The 19,172-nt window shown below is 37.6% G+C and overlaps 1 protein-coding gene across 3 annotated transcripts in view; it reads left to right on the forward strand.

Moving 5' to 3' along the window:
• Nucleotides 1-18,824, forward strand: part of smarca2 (SWI/SNF related BAF chromatin remodeling complex subunit ATPase 2) — a 43,921-nt gene extending 25,097 nt beyond the window's left edge. For 2 of the 3 annotated variants that reach the window (XM_083905336.1, XM_083905335.1), the window contains 13 exons: nucleotides 1,451-1,537; nucleotides 1,909-1,955; nucleotides 2,444-2,610; nucleotides 4,222-4,385; nucleotides 5,440-5,667; nucleotides 5,986-6,063; nucleotides 6,906-7,124; nucleotides 8,431-8,654; nucleotides 10,249-10,354; nucleotides 10,528-10,629; nucleotides 12,496-12,622; nucleotides 13,841-13,974; nucleotides 16,083-18,824. In XM_083905336.1, the coding sequence (XP_083761462.1) occupies nucleotides 1,451-1,537; nucleotides 1,909-1,955; nucleotides 2,444-2,610; nucleotides 4,222-4,385; nucleotides 5,440-5,667; nucleotides 5,986-6,063; nucleotides 6,906-7,124; nucleotides 8,431-8,654; nucleotides 10,249-10,354; nucleotides 10,528-10,629; nucleotides 12,496-12,622; nucleotides 13,841-13,974; nucleotides 16,083-16,112 (1,713 nt within the window). In that variant the 3' untranslated portion in view covers nucleotides 16,113-18,824. Of the gene's footprint in view, nucleotides 1-1,450; nucleotides 1,538-1,908; nucleotides 1,956-2,443; nucleotides 2,611-4,221; nucleotides 4,386-5,439; nucleotides 5,668-5,985; nucleotides 6,064-6,905; nucleotides 7,125-8,430; nucleotides 8,655-10,248; nucleotides 10,355-10,527; nucleotides 10,630-12,495; nucleotides 12,623-13,840; nucleotides 13,975-16,082 lie in introns of those variants that run through there. The other variant, XR_014593071.1, reaches the window with a different exon arrangement.
• The last annotated feature ends 348 nt before the right edge of the window (nucleotides 18,825-19,172 follow it).

Here is a 19,172-nt window from a genome sequence, read left to right on the forward strand (position 1 = left end):
TTTTTAAAAACTTAGGTCTTGCGTAACCCTGGTTCTCTGAGTGAGTCTCACATTATGGAACGCCTTCGGCGTGACCGCATAAGTTCCTATTGTATTCGACTAGCTAGGATTGGCTGGAGCAAATGATGATGAGCCCAGAAAGTCTAAAAGTTTCTATGACAAATGAACTGCCAACAATTACATGGGTACATAGCTACAATACAAAGATAATTTATGTGGGACGAGCTTGTGTGAGGATCCCAGGTCCAGTTTACTGCTATCCATTCATACACGCCTCCCCACACTGAGAGAAACTGACTCTTCTCTGGGATCCATGGGATTAGTGCAGGCCACAGAGACTCACACTCTGTGGGAGCCATCGTGATGTGGGTCCAGTCTGTGAGACGCCAACCATCTCTGTATTCCTCTCATGTGCAGGCGCCCCATTGGTGCCACCACCACAGCTGAAGCCATCAGGCTCAACAGCCACTGGCAAAGTCTGATTGAAACCAGACTCACGCCTATAAACTACTAACTATAAAGCTAACAGAGCTAACCTGATGATGGCAACAGCTAAATGGAAGTTTTGCTACTCCGTAGTGTTGCGCTACTGTTAATTTGTTTAGCATTTCTTATGCGATGTAGTATCGGTACCGTGGTGCCACTCTTTTGGTTAACTGGGCTTTGTCTTGCTATTTTCCACAATTATTATCTGTTTATTAGCTGAAACTGCTGACGGAGGTTTTTGCTTGTGTCGGTTGTCTGTTGAGCTAAGTTTCTGATAAGCAGTTGGCACAAGAACAGTTTGAAATTTCTGATCATAGCGAGTTGAGGTTTTTGAATAACGAGCAGCGCATTGTCAGATGCCTATATAAGGGGAGGCTCTCCACCCTCTGTGACACGTTCTTTGCTCCAGCCGGTACTAGCTGGTGGAACTCAGTCAGAGCTTGAGCTCATGCCAAAGTTGTTCCCCAGTGTGAAATATGAAACAAATGCTATTAAAGAGAACAGGTTGGCGAAGTAGGCTGCACAGATTTTGTGAAAAATGTGTTCACTTCAAAGGAGTGATCAAAGTGTTGTCACCTGATTCAGCAACTCCTCCTGAATTAACACAACTTTGAAGAGATTTTTTCTGTTTACTAGCTGTGAAAACACCCCAAGAGACAATCATGTGTGCAGCAAACAAAATGCAGACAGGGTAGTGGTGAAGAAAAAAAAAGAGTATTAAGCTGGAAATGAGCTCTTAGGGGTGAATGAGCAAAACAAGAGTGATTATTGTACTTAAATTACCCAGGTGGACAACTCCAAAGATAGGTTTTTGTGGAACTGCTAACATTTTTAAATTAGCAGTTATTTGCTCATTTGTGTTCAAAGCATATCCTTTATTGCAGATTTACACCGACATGTGGCAAGAGTCATTGTTATAATCTGAAATTCAATCTCTTTTTAATCATAAAATTATTTCCTCCAGGGCAAAGGAGGAGCGAAGACCCTGATGAACACCATCATGCAGCTCAAGAAAATCTGCAACCATCCGTACATGTTCCAGCACATTGAGGTGAGCTCTGCATAGCCAAGACCAGTGGTACTGGCTGTTAAGAATGCACTAATAGAACATGTTTAAATGTATACTCTTTACTATAGCACTTGTACAAGTTAAATTTCAGTTTGAAATCATCAATCAGATGGATCATCTGGTTAAAATGTGATATTTACTCAATAATACTCTTTATTATGAACAGATAATGTTATCAACAGGTTTGGAACTTCAACATAATTTAACTTAATAATAGCATACCGATTTACAGTCTACCTTAACAAAACAATTTTTTTTATTATTCAGGAAATACAGATCCTTGGTTTGAAGTCTAAGTAAAGGGGTTATTTTAAACATCTCCTCCTTTAAACCAGTTATGTTCTCTGTTGTAGGAATCTTTTGCAGAGCACCTGGGCTTTCCAAATGCCATAATCAGTGGGTAAGACAGAAATGTGTTTTCAAGATGTTTTATGAATATTATTCATTGAAATGTTGCTTTTATTTTATTTTTTACTAAAAAGTATTTTTTATTCAAAATGAACGTAGTACGAAGTAGTTACTAGACTAAAATTAAACATTATTGGTGGTGTTGACGGAGCACGTTCTGAAGGTAAAGCTGCTGCAAAAAACTTAAATAGCTGATTAAAATCATGAGAAGTGGTGTTTTTAATGTATTGTATTACATATGTAAACAGTTAACAAATAATAAACAAGTGATTACATCAATTTTTTTTTTTTCATAAAGCACAAAAATTATCTCTTGCTTCAGAAATATTATCATTAAAGTTGAGTTAGTAATGACTGATTTTAATTTTGTTGAAACCATTCATCCAGGAATGATAAATTGGCCTTGGCTACAACAAACAAAATTAATGATCAAGTCAGTGATCATCCAAGGTAATGTTTGGTTTCCTCATTTCCTCTCAGGCCAGAACTGTATCGAGCCTCTGGGAAATTTGAGCTTCTAGATCGCATCCTGCCAAAGCTTCATGCCACCTCACACAGAGTCCTGCTGTTCTGCCAGATGACCACTCTCATGACAATCATGGAAGACTACTTCAGCTACCGCAACTTTCAGTATTTACGACTCGATGGTGAGCTTTATCCCTCTATAGATTATCATAAGTATAATATATAGTATAGAATGATTAAACATGTAAAGCTGTTTGCGATATAGTAGTCTTTATTTGTCCCAATGCAGTTTCATAATTATCCAAAATTGGGGCCACATTGTAATGTACTCCTGAAACATAATATGGTTTGTACTAAAAGACTGCACTTGGATACAACTGCAGACTGCCTCCTGCTGAAATATGTGTTGATAGCAGATGGTAAACATTTGGAGAGAATGGGTAAGAGTAATTTTAGCAAATAAGCTGACATGAATTTCTGATTTCTATTTCTGGAAGGTGATGATTCCATGCTAGTTAAAGGGAGTTCTACTCAAAGCACACATTTTTTCAATCCAAACCAGACTTTGGACAAAACTTGATGCACCGCTGTCCCCAACAAGCACCATTTTTCCATGGTTACTGCTTGTGTTATTTACTGTTATTTACAGTTATATTTATATTTTTATTTAATTTTTTACATTTTTTTTTTGTGACCAGGGAGATGTGCAAAGTAAGAATTTCATTGTGCAGTGTGACGTCTGTCTTTACTGAACATATGACAATAAACCTCTTGAATCTAGAATCTGTTACATGCAGTCTAAATGACAATACACACACAAATTTGGTGCTACCCACATAGTTAAGCTGGCCCAGTCAGTGTGGCTGTAATCTACCCGAAAACAATTTCAATATATTTGTACAGTCTCAGCCAGGTTTACATTTTTGCACCAAAAACGAGACAGAAGGTGGATTTTCCCTTTGATAGCTTGGGACCGATCAAAGGGATGTATTCAGTAAAATAAATCAGGATGTTCCCATTACAGCACTGTTTAGATATTCAACCTCAGCAGAGCTGCAGTGATAACCTGGTGCAGGAACTTTAAAATAATCAAACTATTTACATGAAAGCAGTGGACTTGGACAATTATCTTTTTTCAAGTTTTTGTTGGGGGGTTGGGGGGGGAGTCCTTGTCCCCCCCCAACCCCCCCCCTAAATATCACACCCTGATCATTTGATACATTCTGAATGGCTTCTGGTGAAGATAGCAGACTGTGACCAGAAGGCCTTTCACACACCTTCACTTTTTTTGGACTGCACACATTCACTTTTTATTAACGCTTCACACACACACACACACACACACACACACACACACACACACACACACACACACACACACACACACAGATGTATGTAAGAGGTGTGTTTTGTGTATGTGCAAATTAAAAGAGAGTATGTGAGAGGTAAAAAAAAATAGTATGAGAGGAAATTGTGTATGTGAGAGCCAAAAATAGTGAATGTGAAAGGCAAAATTGTGTATGTGAGAGGTAAAATTGTGTATGTGAGAGGTAAAAAAAAAAGGAATTATGGCCTACATGGCCCCCCATACATATGAGGCATTTGGCCCTTGTTATCAATCAATCTTTTAGTTGTAAAATGGTGCCATCACATTTTAAACCCTGCCTAATTAAAGCTACTACATGCCCTTTTCTGACACCTTTGAAGCAGCACATTTTGCAACACAGTATACACATGGCATTTGTGCTTTCTTCAATTTGTTTCCCTCAAAATAATTATTTTCAATGTTTAAGGAACCACCAAGGCTGACGACCGAGCGTTACTGTTGAAGAAATTTAATGAGGAAGGATCTCAGTATTTCATCTTCCTGCTAAGCACAAGAGCTGGTGGCCTTGGCCTCAACCTGCAGGCTGCTGACACTGTCGTCATCTTTGACAGTGACTGGAATCCCCACCAGGTCTCTCCACTGTTTAATGTTAACATTATACACTGCCAGGACTTTACTGTTTACAATAATTATAAAGGATGTTTCAATTTTTACAGTGATATGACCAGTTAGGATTACTGTCCCTTAGTTGTCTGTTGTGGTATGATTGAAGCCACCCTTGATTCTATTCGAGGATGCTGTTTCACTGAATCAGTATTGCAGAAGTAATTTAGTCAAAGGAGTTTTGAGTGGTTTTCCTTCTGATTTTAGTCAGTCTACTAACAATGACAAAATCAACCTATTTAATGTTTCTCTGCTGGGATGAATGCACATTTTCACTTCCTAAAGTGTCCACTTTAGTAGTGTTTTTTTATGATCAGGCTCAATAACACTTATCTGTTCCTTTGCTCAACAGCTATCCATTATGCTGAACAGACAAACTGTGGCAGGGCTCATTTGCATCTAAGTAAATAACCTACTAGACTGAAAAGTTGCAGTGACAAAACATTGACAGGCTTTGTGAATATCTGCCTTGAAGTGTTTTGGAAAGATTTAATTGCCTCATTTTTATAACAAGTGAAAGTTTGAAGTGGAATGCACAAAGTTTTATTTTTATATCGTAATGTGACTTGGTCTGTAGTTACATGTCTTTGGCTCTCTTACTGTTTGTTTCTGCAATATGGTATTGGCCAGATCCATTATGAGGCTAATCACTATGATTGTAATTGTTATCTAAAAGAAGAAAAGTAAATCTAGGTTTAATTCTTTCCACAGCAACCTTTTTTTCCAGATATCTTTTGTTTGTTCTAAGTGGGCAGATACACTTCAGTGTGAAGGTGCTTAGTTGTGTTTGTCTTGTCTAATGTATATTTGAATTAGAAAAAGGCACATGTACAGCCCTGTTTTACATACCATAAGCAATACAGTGTTAAATCAAGATAAACTGTCTAAAACCAGGCTCCCCTGAATCAGTCATTTTATTTTTCGACTGGATACTAGTAAAATAGTCTAATTTTTATTTTATTTACTTTGAGATAATCTCAAATTGTTTCACAGTCAGTTCTTCTTGATATGCTAATTCCAGGACCTTCAGGCTCAGGACCGGGCTCACCGCATTGGTCAGCAGAATGAAGTGCGTGTGCTTCGCCTCTGCACTGTCAACAGTGTGGAAGAGAAAATCCTTGCAGCTGCCAAGTACAAATTGAATGTGGACCAGAAGGTCATCCAGGCTGGCATGTTTGACCAGAAGTCCTCGGGCCAGGAGCGCCGTGTCTTCCTGCAAGCCATTTTAGAACACGAGGAGCAGAATGAGGTAAAATCTGAGTTTGATAGTGTTTTTACTGTATTTGTAAAACATCTTACGACCACGTGCAAGTGTTTGTGCATGAGTTTGCATTTTTATGTAAGGAGTGTAGGAGACCTTGAATACCCATATAATAAATTATGCATAGAAGTTTTGATTGAATTATCTCAGGCTTAGAGACAGCTCCATGGATAGGATCAGTGATTACCCTTCATTTGAAAACTGATTTGTTTCAAAAGGAGTGTGACAAACTTCTGAAACTGAAAAGTGTATTTATATATGTTTCCTGTGGAAAATATTGATGCGTTTCTCCTTTTGTTGTTTCAGGAAGAAGACGAGGTACCAGATGATGAAACCCTTAACCAGATGATAGCCCGCATTGAAGATGAATTTGAGCTTTTTATGGTAAGAAAAGTCCATATTTTTGTATGATCTCATTTAATTTAAAAAATTTAAATAGATTTTATGAAGATATCAATTTGGCCAAAAAGGAGTAGCTGACAGCTTGTTGTCTCCTCAAAATAATTGTAGGTTGTCCACCATATGTGGAATATTGTTTTCTGCCAGAAGCTACTTCTAACAAAAAATGACTAAATTGCTATGGATATGAGTCACAGTCACTATGTCATCAACAGTATACTACATAACCATCTTAGACTTCATAACTGTGTGTATGAAATGTTTTGTCGAGCTATTTTGCTAGCAGCACCCAGCACGTTTAAAATAGTGCATCATTTGTATTTATTAATTTGATTCTACAACACCTTAAGCCTTAACCTTTGCTGGTTTCTCTACAACTACTTTTAAAAAACCTTGATTTTACTGACCCAAACCAACCCATCAAAGTTTTCACTCATTGGGTGATTATGTTTCACAAGAATTTACAAAAAAGCAAAAGGACATTGTAGGAATCAAAACTGTTACTTTTAAGTAAAGAGCTTCATTTGAAGGTACCTTTACTTTTACTGCATCTAATGAGTTTATAGTTGTAAGACTTTACGTGCACAGGAGCAACTGAAGTTGTCAGTTTGGCTCTATAGTCTTCTCTCCATTTATTAGTTAAACACATCAACCCAAACATTCCCCACCACATCCCTATGCAATTGTGACATTGTCTAACTGTTACTGTTACTCAGGAATCTTAGTTATTATTAATAGCCCACTGTCACTTTATATCAAAACAGTAAAATCAATAACTGTGTCATCTGCTGCTTCACTGATGCTATTCTCCTGCTATTCTCCTCCAGCGCATGGACATGGACAGACGCAGAGAGGACGCCAGAAACCCAAAGCGCAAGCCTCGTCTAATGGAGGAGGACGAGTTGCCGTCTTGGATCATCAAAGACGACGCTGAGGTGGAAAGGCTTACGTATGAAGATGAGGAAGAAAAGCTGTTCGGCCGAGGCTCACGCTGTCGTCGTGATGTAGACTACAGTGACACCCTGACTGAAAAACAGTGGCTACGGGTAATTCTGAGCATACAACAAGCCAAATATGCCTAAAAACATAACTTAAAAACAATTTAAAAATAATGAAAATACACTTTTCCTCATTTATATAGCTGCAGTATGTCTTGCTGATCACAGTTAATTGATCCATATAATAATTGAAGAGCAATGGATATTGATTAAAAAATACAAACAAAATAAAACACCTACTCCACTTTCTCACGCTATAATTGCAGTTTATGACAGGAATGGATAGACATCGATAGATGGATAGATCGATCTCTGGAGCAAAATACGTCAAGACAGGGTTTTCTTGATTTAAAAAAAAATTATATTATGATGAATAAATTATAGTATGACAATTATCATCTGATGTTATTGTTTTAGAATTTGCTGCATGTTGTTGCTAAACAACAACGTGTAGAAGATGCATACACAAATGTTGAAGGTGTAAAACAGTTGCATATATTTATATTCGCTGTTAGAGAAACAGCTCTAACCATTACTGGGTGGCAGTGTTTTTGTTTATTTGTTTTTTTCTTTGTGATGCTGACGGCTCCAATTCAACTGCACCAAATATGTTGTGACTTATTCCCTGTGAGACACAGCTCAGGCTGTCAGATCTATTTAAATGGCAGCTGCTCAGGTGTACCACAGAATACTAGAGTAGAACAAAGATACTTCAAGCCCAAGGTGACAGCATGTTGGAAGTGTTAACTGCATTTCAGTGAGGCTTTGATTAAAAGAAGACACCTAGAAACTTACAGGCTGTCTATTTCCTATAGGGGAAGAGAAACCGCAAGTTGTCTGTATGATACCTTGTTTTGACTGGCTTCCAAAAGGAAGTAAACACGTAAACAGCTTGTAATTTATGGGATTGCAGTAAAATCAGAAATACATAAAAGAGACTTTGCAATCATAGTTAATTTCATCATTGCATGTGACAGAGAAATTATGGAGCCCTGCTCAATTGGAAAATCCTATTGGAAGAGACAGGCTGTTTATTTTGTGCGTTATTCATCCGGTGTAAAAAAAAATAAATAATAATAATTGAAGTTTTGTTGTTGAGGCTTTGTGAATGCAAAACTTCTTTTTTTTGTGTAAATAAACAGAATAAAAAAAAAACAATAACTATATATAAAAAAATCAGGTTAAACAAACAAAACCAAGAAACTCATGTTATTCAGTGTACAATGACGATCATTAGGAGATAATGATTATGAAAATATACTGTGTAAATCTGAATTGTTCATTGACAATGTGGATATTTAGAAGTATTTGTAGGATTAACCATGTTGCTGTACTGGCTCATTTCAAACTCCAGGCGATTGAGGATGGAAACCTGGAGGAGATAGAGGAGGAGATCCGGCTCAAGAAGCGCAAACGTAAGAGACGTCAGGACAAGGACTCCTCAAGCCGAGACGATGGAGGCAGCAAGGCGAAGAAGCGACGTGGAAGGCCACCAGCGGAGAAACTCTCCCCCAACCCTCCTAAACTCACCAAGCAAATGAACGTCATCATCGATACAGTAATCAACTACAGAGATGGGTAAGGAGACTGGTTTTCAGACTAAATTATCAGTTTTATCACTTCTTGATGTATTTGACATATTTACAACATTACTGTTTACAAGGGTTGGAAAATGCCCCTTACTTTTAGGAATGTGGAAGAACCATATGTTCTCTTATGCTCGGAGGGTGGTCCGAATGCTTTTCTGGCTGAAAACATCTTGTGTAAATGCTGATTAAAGTGTTTTGCTGGTGACATGTTTTTAGTCTTTAAATGGCTGGGCAGTCATTTATCAAAACAGTCTATGTTGCATTTAAGAATTAGGATTAATGAAAACATCTTTATATTCATCAACTGAACTGAAAACAGATATTGAATCAAATTGTTACCTTATGATCCACAATGAAATTGATTCAGGAAATCAGCAGCGATACCTGGTGTGTCACTGTCTTTGTTATTTACACCCATGCATGGAGGAACATGTTAATTTGTGTTCCATTACTCATTATGCTCTGGCTGATTACTTTGCCAAAGCTTTTCCAGGCAATGGGAACCCATTTTTTTTCTCGATTCAAATTCTTTCATTTCCCACTTGGTGAATTTCATCATCTCTTATCTCCTGTGGAGTGTGGAGCCAGGCAGCAGACAAGGCTCCATAAACCATGTTAAGTGACAAAATTTAATGTGAAGACATCCCTAGTCAACACAGCAACATAAATTACTGTGATGTCAAACACAGTATGTCATACAAACACACACACTGTTGATTACTGTGTATTGTAGTCATTATAATTAGCCCTCCCAAGTTGAAAGCCTCCAGGATCACGTTTCCCTTAATTCTAGTGTCTCACAAACATCAACAGTTGAGTCTATTTCCAGAGGTTCCCTTGCAAACAAACACATCAACAATACAAAACCCCGTTTTGAACACACCATTATAGTGGATTCAGCAGAGTTAACACATTGGGTCTAAGCTCACATTCAGACCTCAGTGGGTGATTGAACAACATCCAAGTGATCTATTATCTACAGCCTTGACATCTGCTGCTCTGCTGCTGCACTGTCAAAATGGAAACCTCTACATAGGTCTATTTTTTTGCTTTGATTTATTTATTTTGTTTTACAGATAAAACTGTTCATTTGATATTTTGATCATTAAAAAACAGACATAGTTGTACAATTTGCATAATTAAAAAAGTGTACACAAGTAGCTCCTCTTTCTCTTTAGCTTGCTGTAATGATTCCCTGAGATGAGCTCAGATAAGCTGCTTCTTAATATAATGAGTATTAGATTTAAATAGGATAAGAATTCTCTAGTGCTGTAGTGTTGTGAAGTGATGTGCCTTTACAGTAATTGTTGGTTTTGGTCTTTTCGTTGGATTTGCTGCTAATAATTATATTAAGTATAACAACTTACCAAGAATGTGCATGTGAATGTCTAAACTTTAGTGGATAGCTATGATTGTTTTAGACTAGAAATATGTTATTGAGCCAGAGCAAGAACCATTATCTGTGACTTTATGAGTTACACTTTTCTTAGACATGCTGTATTTGTAATAGCTGTATGATGATGTTATTTGCAAATGACACAGCTCAGGTTTCAAATGATGAGTTACTTTGTGTTCCTTTTCAGGTCAGGGAGACAACTAAGTGAGGTATTTGTCCAGCTGCCATCCCGAAAGGAGCTCCCAGAATATTATGAGCTGATCAGAAAACCGGTGGACTTCAAAAAGATCAAAGTATGATTGATGTGATAATCCCAAATTTACTATAATTAAGCATATTAGATTATTTATTTAATTGATATTAATAGAATCCTTTAGGACAATGTTAAGAATGTGAATCCCTTAAATATCACCTTTTCTTCTGCAGAGCAGCAGATGTGAATCATGGTGTTGTTTTCTGTCAACAGGAACGTGTTAGAAATCATAAATACAGAAGTGTGGGTGACCTGGAGAAGGATGTGATGCTGCTCTGTCACAACGCTCAGACTTTCAACTTGGAGGGATCCCAGGTAAGAGTCTCTCCCTTTCTAATGATCATGTCTTCGAGCAGATCTGCAGAGGTTTACTTTCTCTAATTTACCTTGCTTACCGTAAATAAACATAAAGACTGGATGTCTGGGTGTTTCTCCCGTTAAGCGCTTATGAGTGAGTTTTGCATGATGTCATCAGTTTCAAGTCGCATGAAGGTCATTCTACCAGGAAGCCAAAATGCATTATGGGGAGGGTAGTTTACTTTGGTTTTGATAGTTCTATACAGAGCTGCAAAGAATGGCTATTGAAGTGATCAAGGGGAGCAACAGACACGGGTTTAAGTAGTTTATTGGATGTGAATAACAACACAAATAGGCACTTTTGTGAACTGTTTTCAATCAAAAATGTTAAAAGTGGAGGGTAAATGTAAGTTATTATAATAAAAGCCAAGGTTTTAAACTCTCTCATTTTTTATTACATGTTTCTATTTGCTTCAGAGGCTGATAAATAAAGGTTTAAGTGAACTGTGCCAAATGGGGTGGTTTTCCAGCAAATAAAGAGGTTTTAGAGAGCTTATATTAATGAATTAATCTTTCTTTCATTGTTCAATTTTGTGTTTAACCATGTAAAACAGAGGATTAGAGCACTTTGCTGTTTTTACGCAAACCTCTCATGTTCACAAGGAAAATTAAAGAGAAAATTATCTTTTGCCAGTTTCAATATTGCCTATCACAATGTGGCAATTTGTCACCCATGCCACTAATCTAGCACTACCTGTTTGTATTTCAAACTAAAAGTACTGTTTAACTTTCCTGAATCATTTGTTCACAGAGCAGTATTTGAAAGTATATTATGGCATTATCAAAGGCAGGAACCCTGATAAAACATGGCACCAGCTCCACGTTTGAACAAGAGATGAGCAGCGAGGACAAATAGACTGATAATCAAGAAAAGTAACTTCATGTGGTGTGATCTGAGAACAGAAATGTTGGCCACTCAGTTTTAATCAAAACAAGAATAAGCATCAACTGCACAAGTGAAATATGGATGCTTTTTTTCTGGTTGTCAAGGAAATTTTGCTTGTGCCTGTAAAGACATGCAGATGCCCTGCAGAGTGTGCGCACACTCCACCAGATGCAATGCTGCATCTTGGGCTCTTTTTAAAACGGATTTCAGTGAATGATGTCTGTCATACAGCAAGCTGGACCTCATCGTACAATCATGAAATTTCCTTGTCTGGATCTGACAGCATAGGACATTATTCGGCCTCTGCTCTCAGCAAGAATGTCATTGCTGAACCCGTTCCTTCTCAGCCGAGCTGCAGGGGCGTCCTGGGGCATGTTGCTCGATCCCCATACTGATGTGTTCCACCGAGTGTACTGACCAAACGTGAGCTGGAAGTTGTCTGAGGGAGGAAAATTTGGTACAACAAGTGTAGCCCTTCACCAACTTTTAGAACTCGGTGAAGTGTATTTAAGATTGAGGAGATGAGATTGTGCATTTATTCCCCTCGGGGGATGGTGGGTCTTCCCCCTGCCTGTAACAGTTTCATTGGCCTTGAGAGAGTTAAAAATACTTTTTTCAGCTTGGATTTGTGAGGACATAATCTTCATTTTGATGTGTTGTGCTTCATATCCCTCCTCAGGAAACATTGGCTATATGCATCACATCCAGTTATTTGGGTTCCTTTAACTTATACTCTATGTTTTATTTAGATTTACTGTATTTGTATCAAATAGTCTAACTCTTATCCCTTTTTTCTAACGTTGCTGTTTCCACTCCTTACAGCCTCATCCTCCCTGTTCTGCTAACTGTTCTTTCCCATATTCAGTGTACAAAGGTTGTGAAATTCATGCTGTTTGAGGAAAGGTCAATACCATCCCCTCCCCTGTTTTTGCCTGCAGATATATGAAGACTCCATTGTCCTTCAGTCTGTTTTCAAGAGTGCCAGGCAGAAGATAGCCAAAGAGGAAGAGAGTGATGATGACAGCGACGAGGACGATGATGATGAGGACGAGTCAGAGGCTGAAGGTAAAATATATCCTGTGTTTTACATGCATGTGAAAACACTACTGTAAATAGAGTTGAGTTTTTTCTTGTTTCTGTTGCTTTTAATCTGTATACAGGGAAAAATGCATATTCTAGTAACTGCCGTTTTTTTGTGTCGTCTTTATGTTATATTGTGTTTTCTCATGCACCAACATACCAAATTCCTCATCTGTTTATTTCTTACATGGCAATGTTTCTGATTCTGATTTGTTCAAGAAAACTTTACTTTAAATTATCTTTCAAACAGAGAGACTTTAGGCTCCCACAACATTTCTTGAGTCATTAAAATTATATAAAAGTCTTGTACAAAGCAGTCAAACTGTAGCTTTGGTATGAAAAGGAAAGATTATCTGGCCTGATAAGACAAAACATTTTAAGGTCCATTGTGTAACACCTCAAACTTGTTGTTGAAAGACTTCAACCAATTATAAACCAACTGCATTCATAACCAGAGAATAACACTTTTGTGTATATTGAAGCTATCTTGTGTGTCCGTGTTTCTACAGTAACCCTACAGTGAGTGTGCTTTTCACATTTTGAAGTCAAAGCTTACCAAACAGAAGAAAAGCAACTTCATTTTTGATTTGTGAAGGCCACAGTCACTCTCTGACAGGTGACAAAGTTCATTTACTACCCTGCAGTCTGGAGTTCTTTGAAAGTTTCTAAGGAGAAAACTGTGTCAGCTCCAGACCAGTTTTTTTGTCACGTTTACACAGGGCACACACTTGATAACCCGAACCAGGAAGTCATGAACAGAACAACTGTTTACATAAACACTGACCGGCATAATCCAACATCTCAATCTTAACAAAATGTATTTCTAAATGGTCTGCACTGATCCGGAGTATTTGGATTAGTGTGGTTACAAGAAGCGTTTTAGTTGGATTATTTGTATCTATTTGCTACCGATATACAAAACATACCGAGGTTTTCACAAGAACCTCTAACTGCTGTGTGATTAGGGCCTGTATGTGATTTGGGCTGTGCAAAAGAAAAGTACTCTGAATGACAGGATATCAAAGAAAAACAGACACAGATTATAGTTTTTATGGCTGTGGGTCCAAAACATAAATCAGTGATTCCATTTGTCTTCAGAGCTCAGATGTGCGATGTGTCATTTATGTGTCTTCATTAAACAAACTGAGACAAAACCTTGTTTTCTATGATCTTACTTTGTCTTTGTCCTTGTCCTTCATACAGCCAAGTCGGTACGAGTTAAGATCAAGCTGAATAAGGAGGCGAGGAGCCAGGACAAAGGCAAGAAGAGGCAAAGCCGAGGGAAGGCCAAGCCGGTGGTCAGCGACGATGACAGTGACGACGACCAGGATGATAATGTAAGTCATCGCACATCACACAGTGTGTGTCAAATTTCCCCCTTCAGAACATAAGCTTCACTGTCATGAGGAGTGACTTTCAAAGTTAGTGGATTTGGATGGTTTTGATGCTGACGAAAGGAAAACTGTCTAAAAAATCTGAATAATATTACCAACCACAGCTTGGGGTAAACACCATTTGCTGCTCATTGTGTGTCAGTGTTGCTGTTTCCTCCCAGCTGTCGAATCAAACGCACCTGTAATGTCAGTTGAGTACCTTTATATCATATTATATTAAAGAAGGGTGAAAACATCACTATGTCAGGTCACCAAAAGGACTGAGTTTGCTGCAGTGTACAATATAATATGTCATTTGTTTCTTTTAATTAACTCCCATAAAAGTAACAGTTTAGAGGACAATTGCCTTTAACATGTGCCATTGTATTAGCACAATAACCTCTCAGATACACATGAACCTCTCTGTGAGCCAATGCAGAGGCAGGTGTTAAGGGTAATTGCAGGTTACACAAGCTCTAATCGGGTTAATGGGAGACTTGTATAAACGTGCAACGAAGGTCTTTATTTGTCGTCTAATTTCACTCAGTGCTCCTTTAAACAGGCGTGTCACACAACAGCAGGCCATACTGTGTGTGTTTATAGTCATTTACTCACAGGAGATAATTCACCCTGTTTTATTAGTGAATTTTAAAAAAAAAAAAAACCTTGTGGCTTTGCTTCGTCCCTGACATAGGCAGAGAGTGTTTACAGTGAGGATGTGTTGTTGGATAAAAACCTTACGTGTTGTGTGTTATTATTAAGCCTTTATTTAACAAGGTTATTCCCATTGAGATCAAGGATCTCTTTTACCAGGGTGACCTCTCATCCGGTAATTACAGCCACTTGCCTCTGCTCATGTCAGAAACGTCCAGGAGGAAATAAACAACTCGATCTGACCCATTTATTCTATTTTCATCCTTCAGTTTGAGTAAACATGTCCATGTGTATGCAGCAGTTAAGTTAATTTTGCACAGTGTTTAAAATGTTAGCTTTGTGTTTAATTTTTAGGGATTCATCAGTCTATCTCATATAAAGTTTTATGATGCATTAGTGTTTTTTTTTTTTTATTCAGATTGATCATTTTGTCAAAACACATGAATAGAAACATATGCCGTCTTTCCACTACATGGTGCCAGCTCGTCTCTACATGATTTAGTTGTTTTTTTCCATTACCATATAGTACCTCCTCAACGTGGGAGGAGTCATCACAGCACGGCTGCATGAAACTGCCGTGACTTCGTTTTACACGCGACCAACACAAACTAGTGTCTAGTAAAGCAGTTGTTTTTCGATGTACTGAATCATTAGAATCAGTTTATTAAAAAGATGAGTTGAGTACTTCCTCCATGACCAGTGCACAGGCTCCGTCTGACACAGTCACTGAACTGAAATACAGCGGCAGGGTCTGTGATGCTGCTCGCCACTCGCGAACGCAGGCTTTCAGCAGTGCTTTCGCTAACTACATCAGACTCCTCTCTCAAATGATGAGATTGCACACATTTCCTTGGTAATTGTTGGAGATTAACCCACCTTTTTAGGGTTGCTTTTTAACTGATCTACAGTTTGCCATTGTTCGCTTTGGTTCTTGTGTCGGACGTCGCGCTTGTTTCTCTTCCTGTGATGGCCAATCAGTGCACAGCAGTCTGGCGAAGCCACGTATAGTATCTGCTAAGCTCGCTTGGAACCTCGTCAGAGCAGGTACTCAAAAAGTATCAGGTACCAGGTACTATCGCTATTGGAAAAATAACCGAGGCGAGGCGTGCCACGCCAGTGGAAAAAGGGGCTATGAATGAGTGTCTCCGCCCTCTTTCCTTCATGGTGCTCATGTGCAGTGTGTTCAAAGGACACAAACTGACAACACCACAGTCTTTCAAAGGTCATCATCCTTCTTACCTTTACATTCCTAGAAACAGACACTTAAGTGGAAGAGAGTGTTGATATATTCAGCTCTTGACCTCTCGACCTATACTTCCTCTAGATGATGCGCTCCTCAAACAGTAACGGTAAACTTTTGCCACACTGCAATATCTCTCTCCTTAGGCTCAATGATTCTCATCTCTTTCTATCTACAGGATCAGTCGGATAAGAGCGATGATGAATGAGAAGAGGATGCACAGACATGTAGCACTTATAAAGCAACAGAACAGTATCTTCCATTGTTGTTCTTGTGCATTTTTTTTTTACTTCCTCTTTGTCCGTAGTGTTTTGTCATCCTCTCTCCCCCATTATTAAAATGTATTACTCATAACCAATAAGCTACAGCAATACCAATCTGCTTATATAGATACATTTTTAAGGCAATTTGTAGTATATTTTTAAACGCTGAGATTTGACTAAGATTGAAATCGTGTATAAAAACTAAAAGAATAATAGATTTAGTTATGCTTCACGCGCTTTTGCTTAATTTGTACTTGCTTGCTTGCACTTAAAGAAAATGAAATGTTAACATCCAATTTTTTTTTTGAATTTTTTTTAAAGGTGTATTAAAGACAAATATATACTGTATATGTATAGCCAAGGACATCCAAGTCAGTTTGGAGAACTGGTGTTAAAAATGGCAATCAAGTTTTAAATGTGATGATTTATTCTTTTACCTTGTGCAGTGCCAAATGTTGAAAAACAAGACAAAATAGTTCATTTGATAAAGCTCTGCCCCCCCTATTGGAAGATTGACTGATCATAACTCAGCTGCCATTACTTTGTTAACAGATAAGTAAACAAACAGCTGGTAAACTGCGTTTGTTGCTTACCAGAAAACCTACTAAGAGCGATCAGAATAGATCACACACTCTGATGCTGCTTAGTTCATTATTTTGCCCTGGAAAATGTGGAAAAAATTTGACTTATTTTTTTGCTGATCAATTTCTGAACCCATCGGCTATTGTCCTATAGTGAATTAACCTTGGTGATCAGTGGCCAATATATTAGGGATTCTAATGTAGACGGAGAATACTTTTTATAGTTTTTTATTGTTGTTACCTTTTACAACCAGCAAAGTTCTGGCCAATGTTTATTAACAGCTATCTGCACATGAATGCAAATTTAAAATAATAATAATAATCAACCTATAGTTGATACATTTCCTTTAGTTCAGGGGTGTCAAATACAGTGCAATCTGATCTCAAGTGGGCCAGACCAGTAAAATAGAATAATAATATAGAAACAACCCCCAAGTACCCCACATTTTTACGAAACATATTATGAACAACCTGAAATTTGAAATTATTTCAACATTATCATTAAACTCATTACTAAGTTTACTAGGGATGTGAATCTTTGGGTGTCTCACGATTCGGTTTGAAATTGATTCTCGATTCAAACAATTCTCAATTCAAAAATGTATACAATCCATAGTGTGTTAAGGCAAATTATGGCATAAAAACAATACAGTTTGTATATGATAATGTGATCACGCAAAGGCAAACTTAAGAGAAAAAGTTAACATTTATTATTTCAAAACAAATAAAAACGTACTTACTGTACAATAAAAATAACTTGCATAAATAGACTAGCTGCCTTTTTCTCCCAGAAGTTACAATAATAAACTGTACGTCAAGTCACACAAACTGGGGACTTGTGTTTTTTCAAAATAGAAACTTAAAATATATATAAATATATATATATGAATCGAATCTCAATCGTGGATGATTAGAATCGTGATTCTTATGTGAATCAATTTTATCCCCTAAAGTTTACCATTTACTCATGTACATTATAACTCACAGACCACAGTGGATTCACAAAGGCACAAAACAGAAAAATATAGTATTATCACATCCCACAGGCTATATTGGACCCTCCGGTGGGCCCACACGGGCCCTACGTTTGACACCCCTACTTTAGTGTGTTCTGCCTCTTTTGCTCTCCACACAGTGTTAACCTGCGAGAAATCAAAGCCTGGACAAAGCTGATTGTCCACACTACAGTAACCAACCACAAAACCAGAATATGTTCCCTAATCAGTATGTGGTGATCGATCAAAAATAAATATGCAGCATCTGTAACTCGGCAATGTTCAGTCATGAAATGACAGCATTGAAAGAGTTCAGACAAAATCTCCTAATCAGCCACTTGGACAAAATGTCTGTTGTTGCCTAATGAATTGCAGATTATTTTGAGGTGGCCATAAATGCCAAATGCTTTTTTTAAAAGCAAACATTTTTATGTAGACAAATGTAACCTTACATTATAGAGGCACATGGTTTATGTAAGTCAGCACGTTTCATGTATCTTTTCCTCGAATGCTTTTGAAGTTTCGATCTTTGTTGTAACGTTTAGTATTAGCGCCGATGTTGAAATGTGCCTCTCTGGTCTCATCGTGTGATTGTAAGTAGCAGGTTCACGTTCTGAAACCCTTTGATTGTTTATTATTGGACAACATCGATTGTTCCTGTTTGTGTACGAATGTGTTCGTCCGTGCACTTCTTTTGCAGCATATTCATTTTTTTTACCGGACTCAGTCTCAGATGGATTTTTTGCAGTTATCACATTGATAGACAGTTAAAAAAGGAAATAAATCAGATTAGAATGTCATTCAATGACAGTATATTTTAAACCATGTACTGATTTCTACTTTTGGAACAATGTGTTTGTTGTTGTCATTTGTGTATCGGAGCCCTCGTTTTATCGGTTTATGTGTTTTGAAAGCATGAATATACTGTGTACATGCATATATATCATATATGTTTATGTAATATGTGCTTGCCGACTCTCCATAAGTGTGACTTAATCTTTTCTTTTTTTTTTGCTTTCTTTGCACACCGTCTTTGTGGTTGTATATCATAGCCCGGGGCAAATAAAACCACAGCAATTTGCAGCACAATACAACTTCTGGTTTGTTTATTTACTGCTAATTTGTTGATGGATTGAGATGGTCATCATCACTTTGATCAATAATAACAATAAGAAGAAATAATTGCTTGATGTAATATACAATACCTTCTGTCTCGCATCAATCTCATCACAAAATCCAACTTTTAATACCTTAAAAATTCTAGAGCTGCAACTAACAGTTAGTTCTGTAATCCATTAATCGTTTGGTCCAGAATTTTTTTTTTTTTTTTTTTAAACTGGAAATGACGATGTTCTTTAATGTCTTGTTTTGTCCACAAACCAAAACTATAATGATTTCTTTATGTGGAGCAAAGAGACAAAGAAAACGT

Source organism: Microchirus variegatus, assembly GCF_963457635.1.
Source record: "Microchirus variegatus genome assembly, chromosome: 18".
NCBI classification, from domain to species: Eukaryota; Metazoa; Chordata; class Actinopteri; order Pleuronectiformes; family Soleidae; genus Microchirus; species Microchirus variegatus.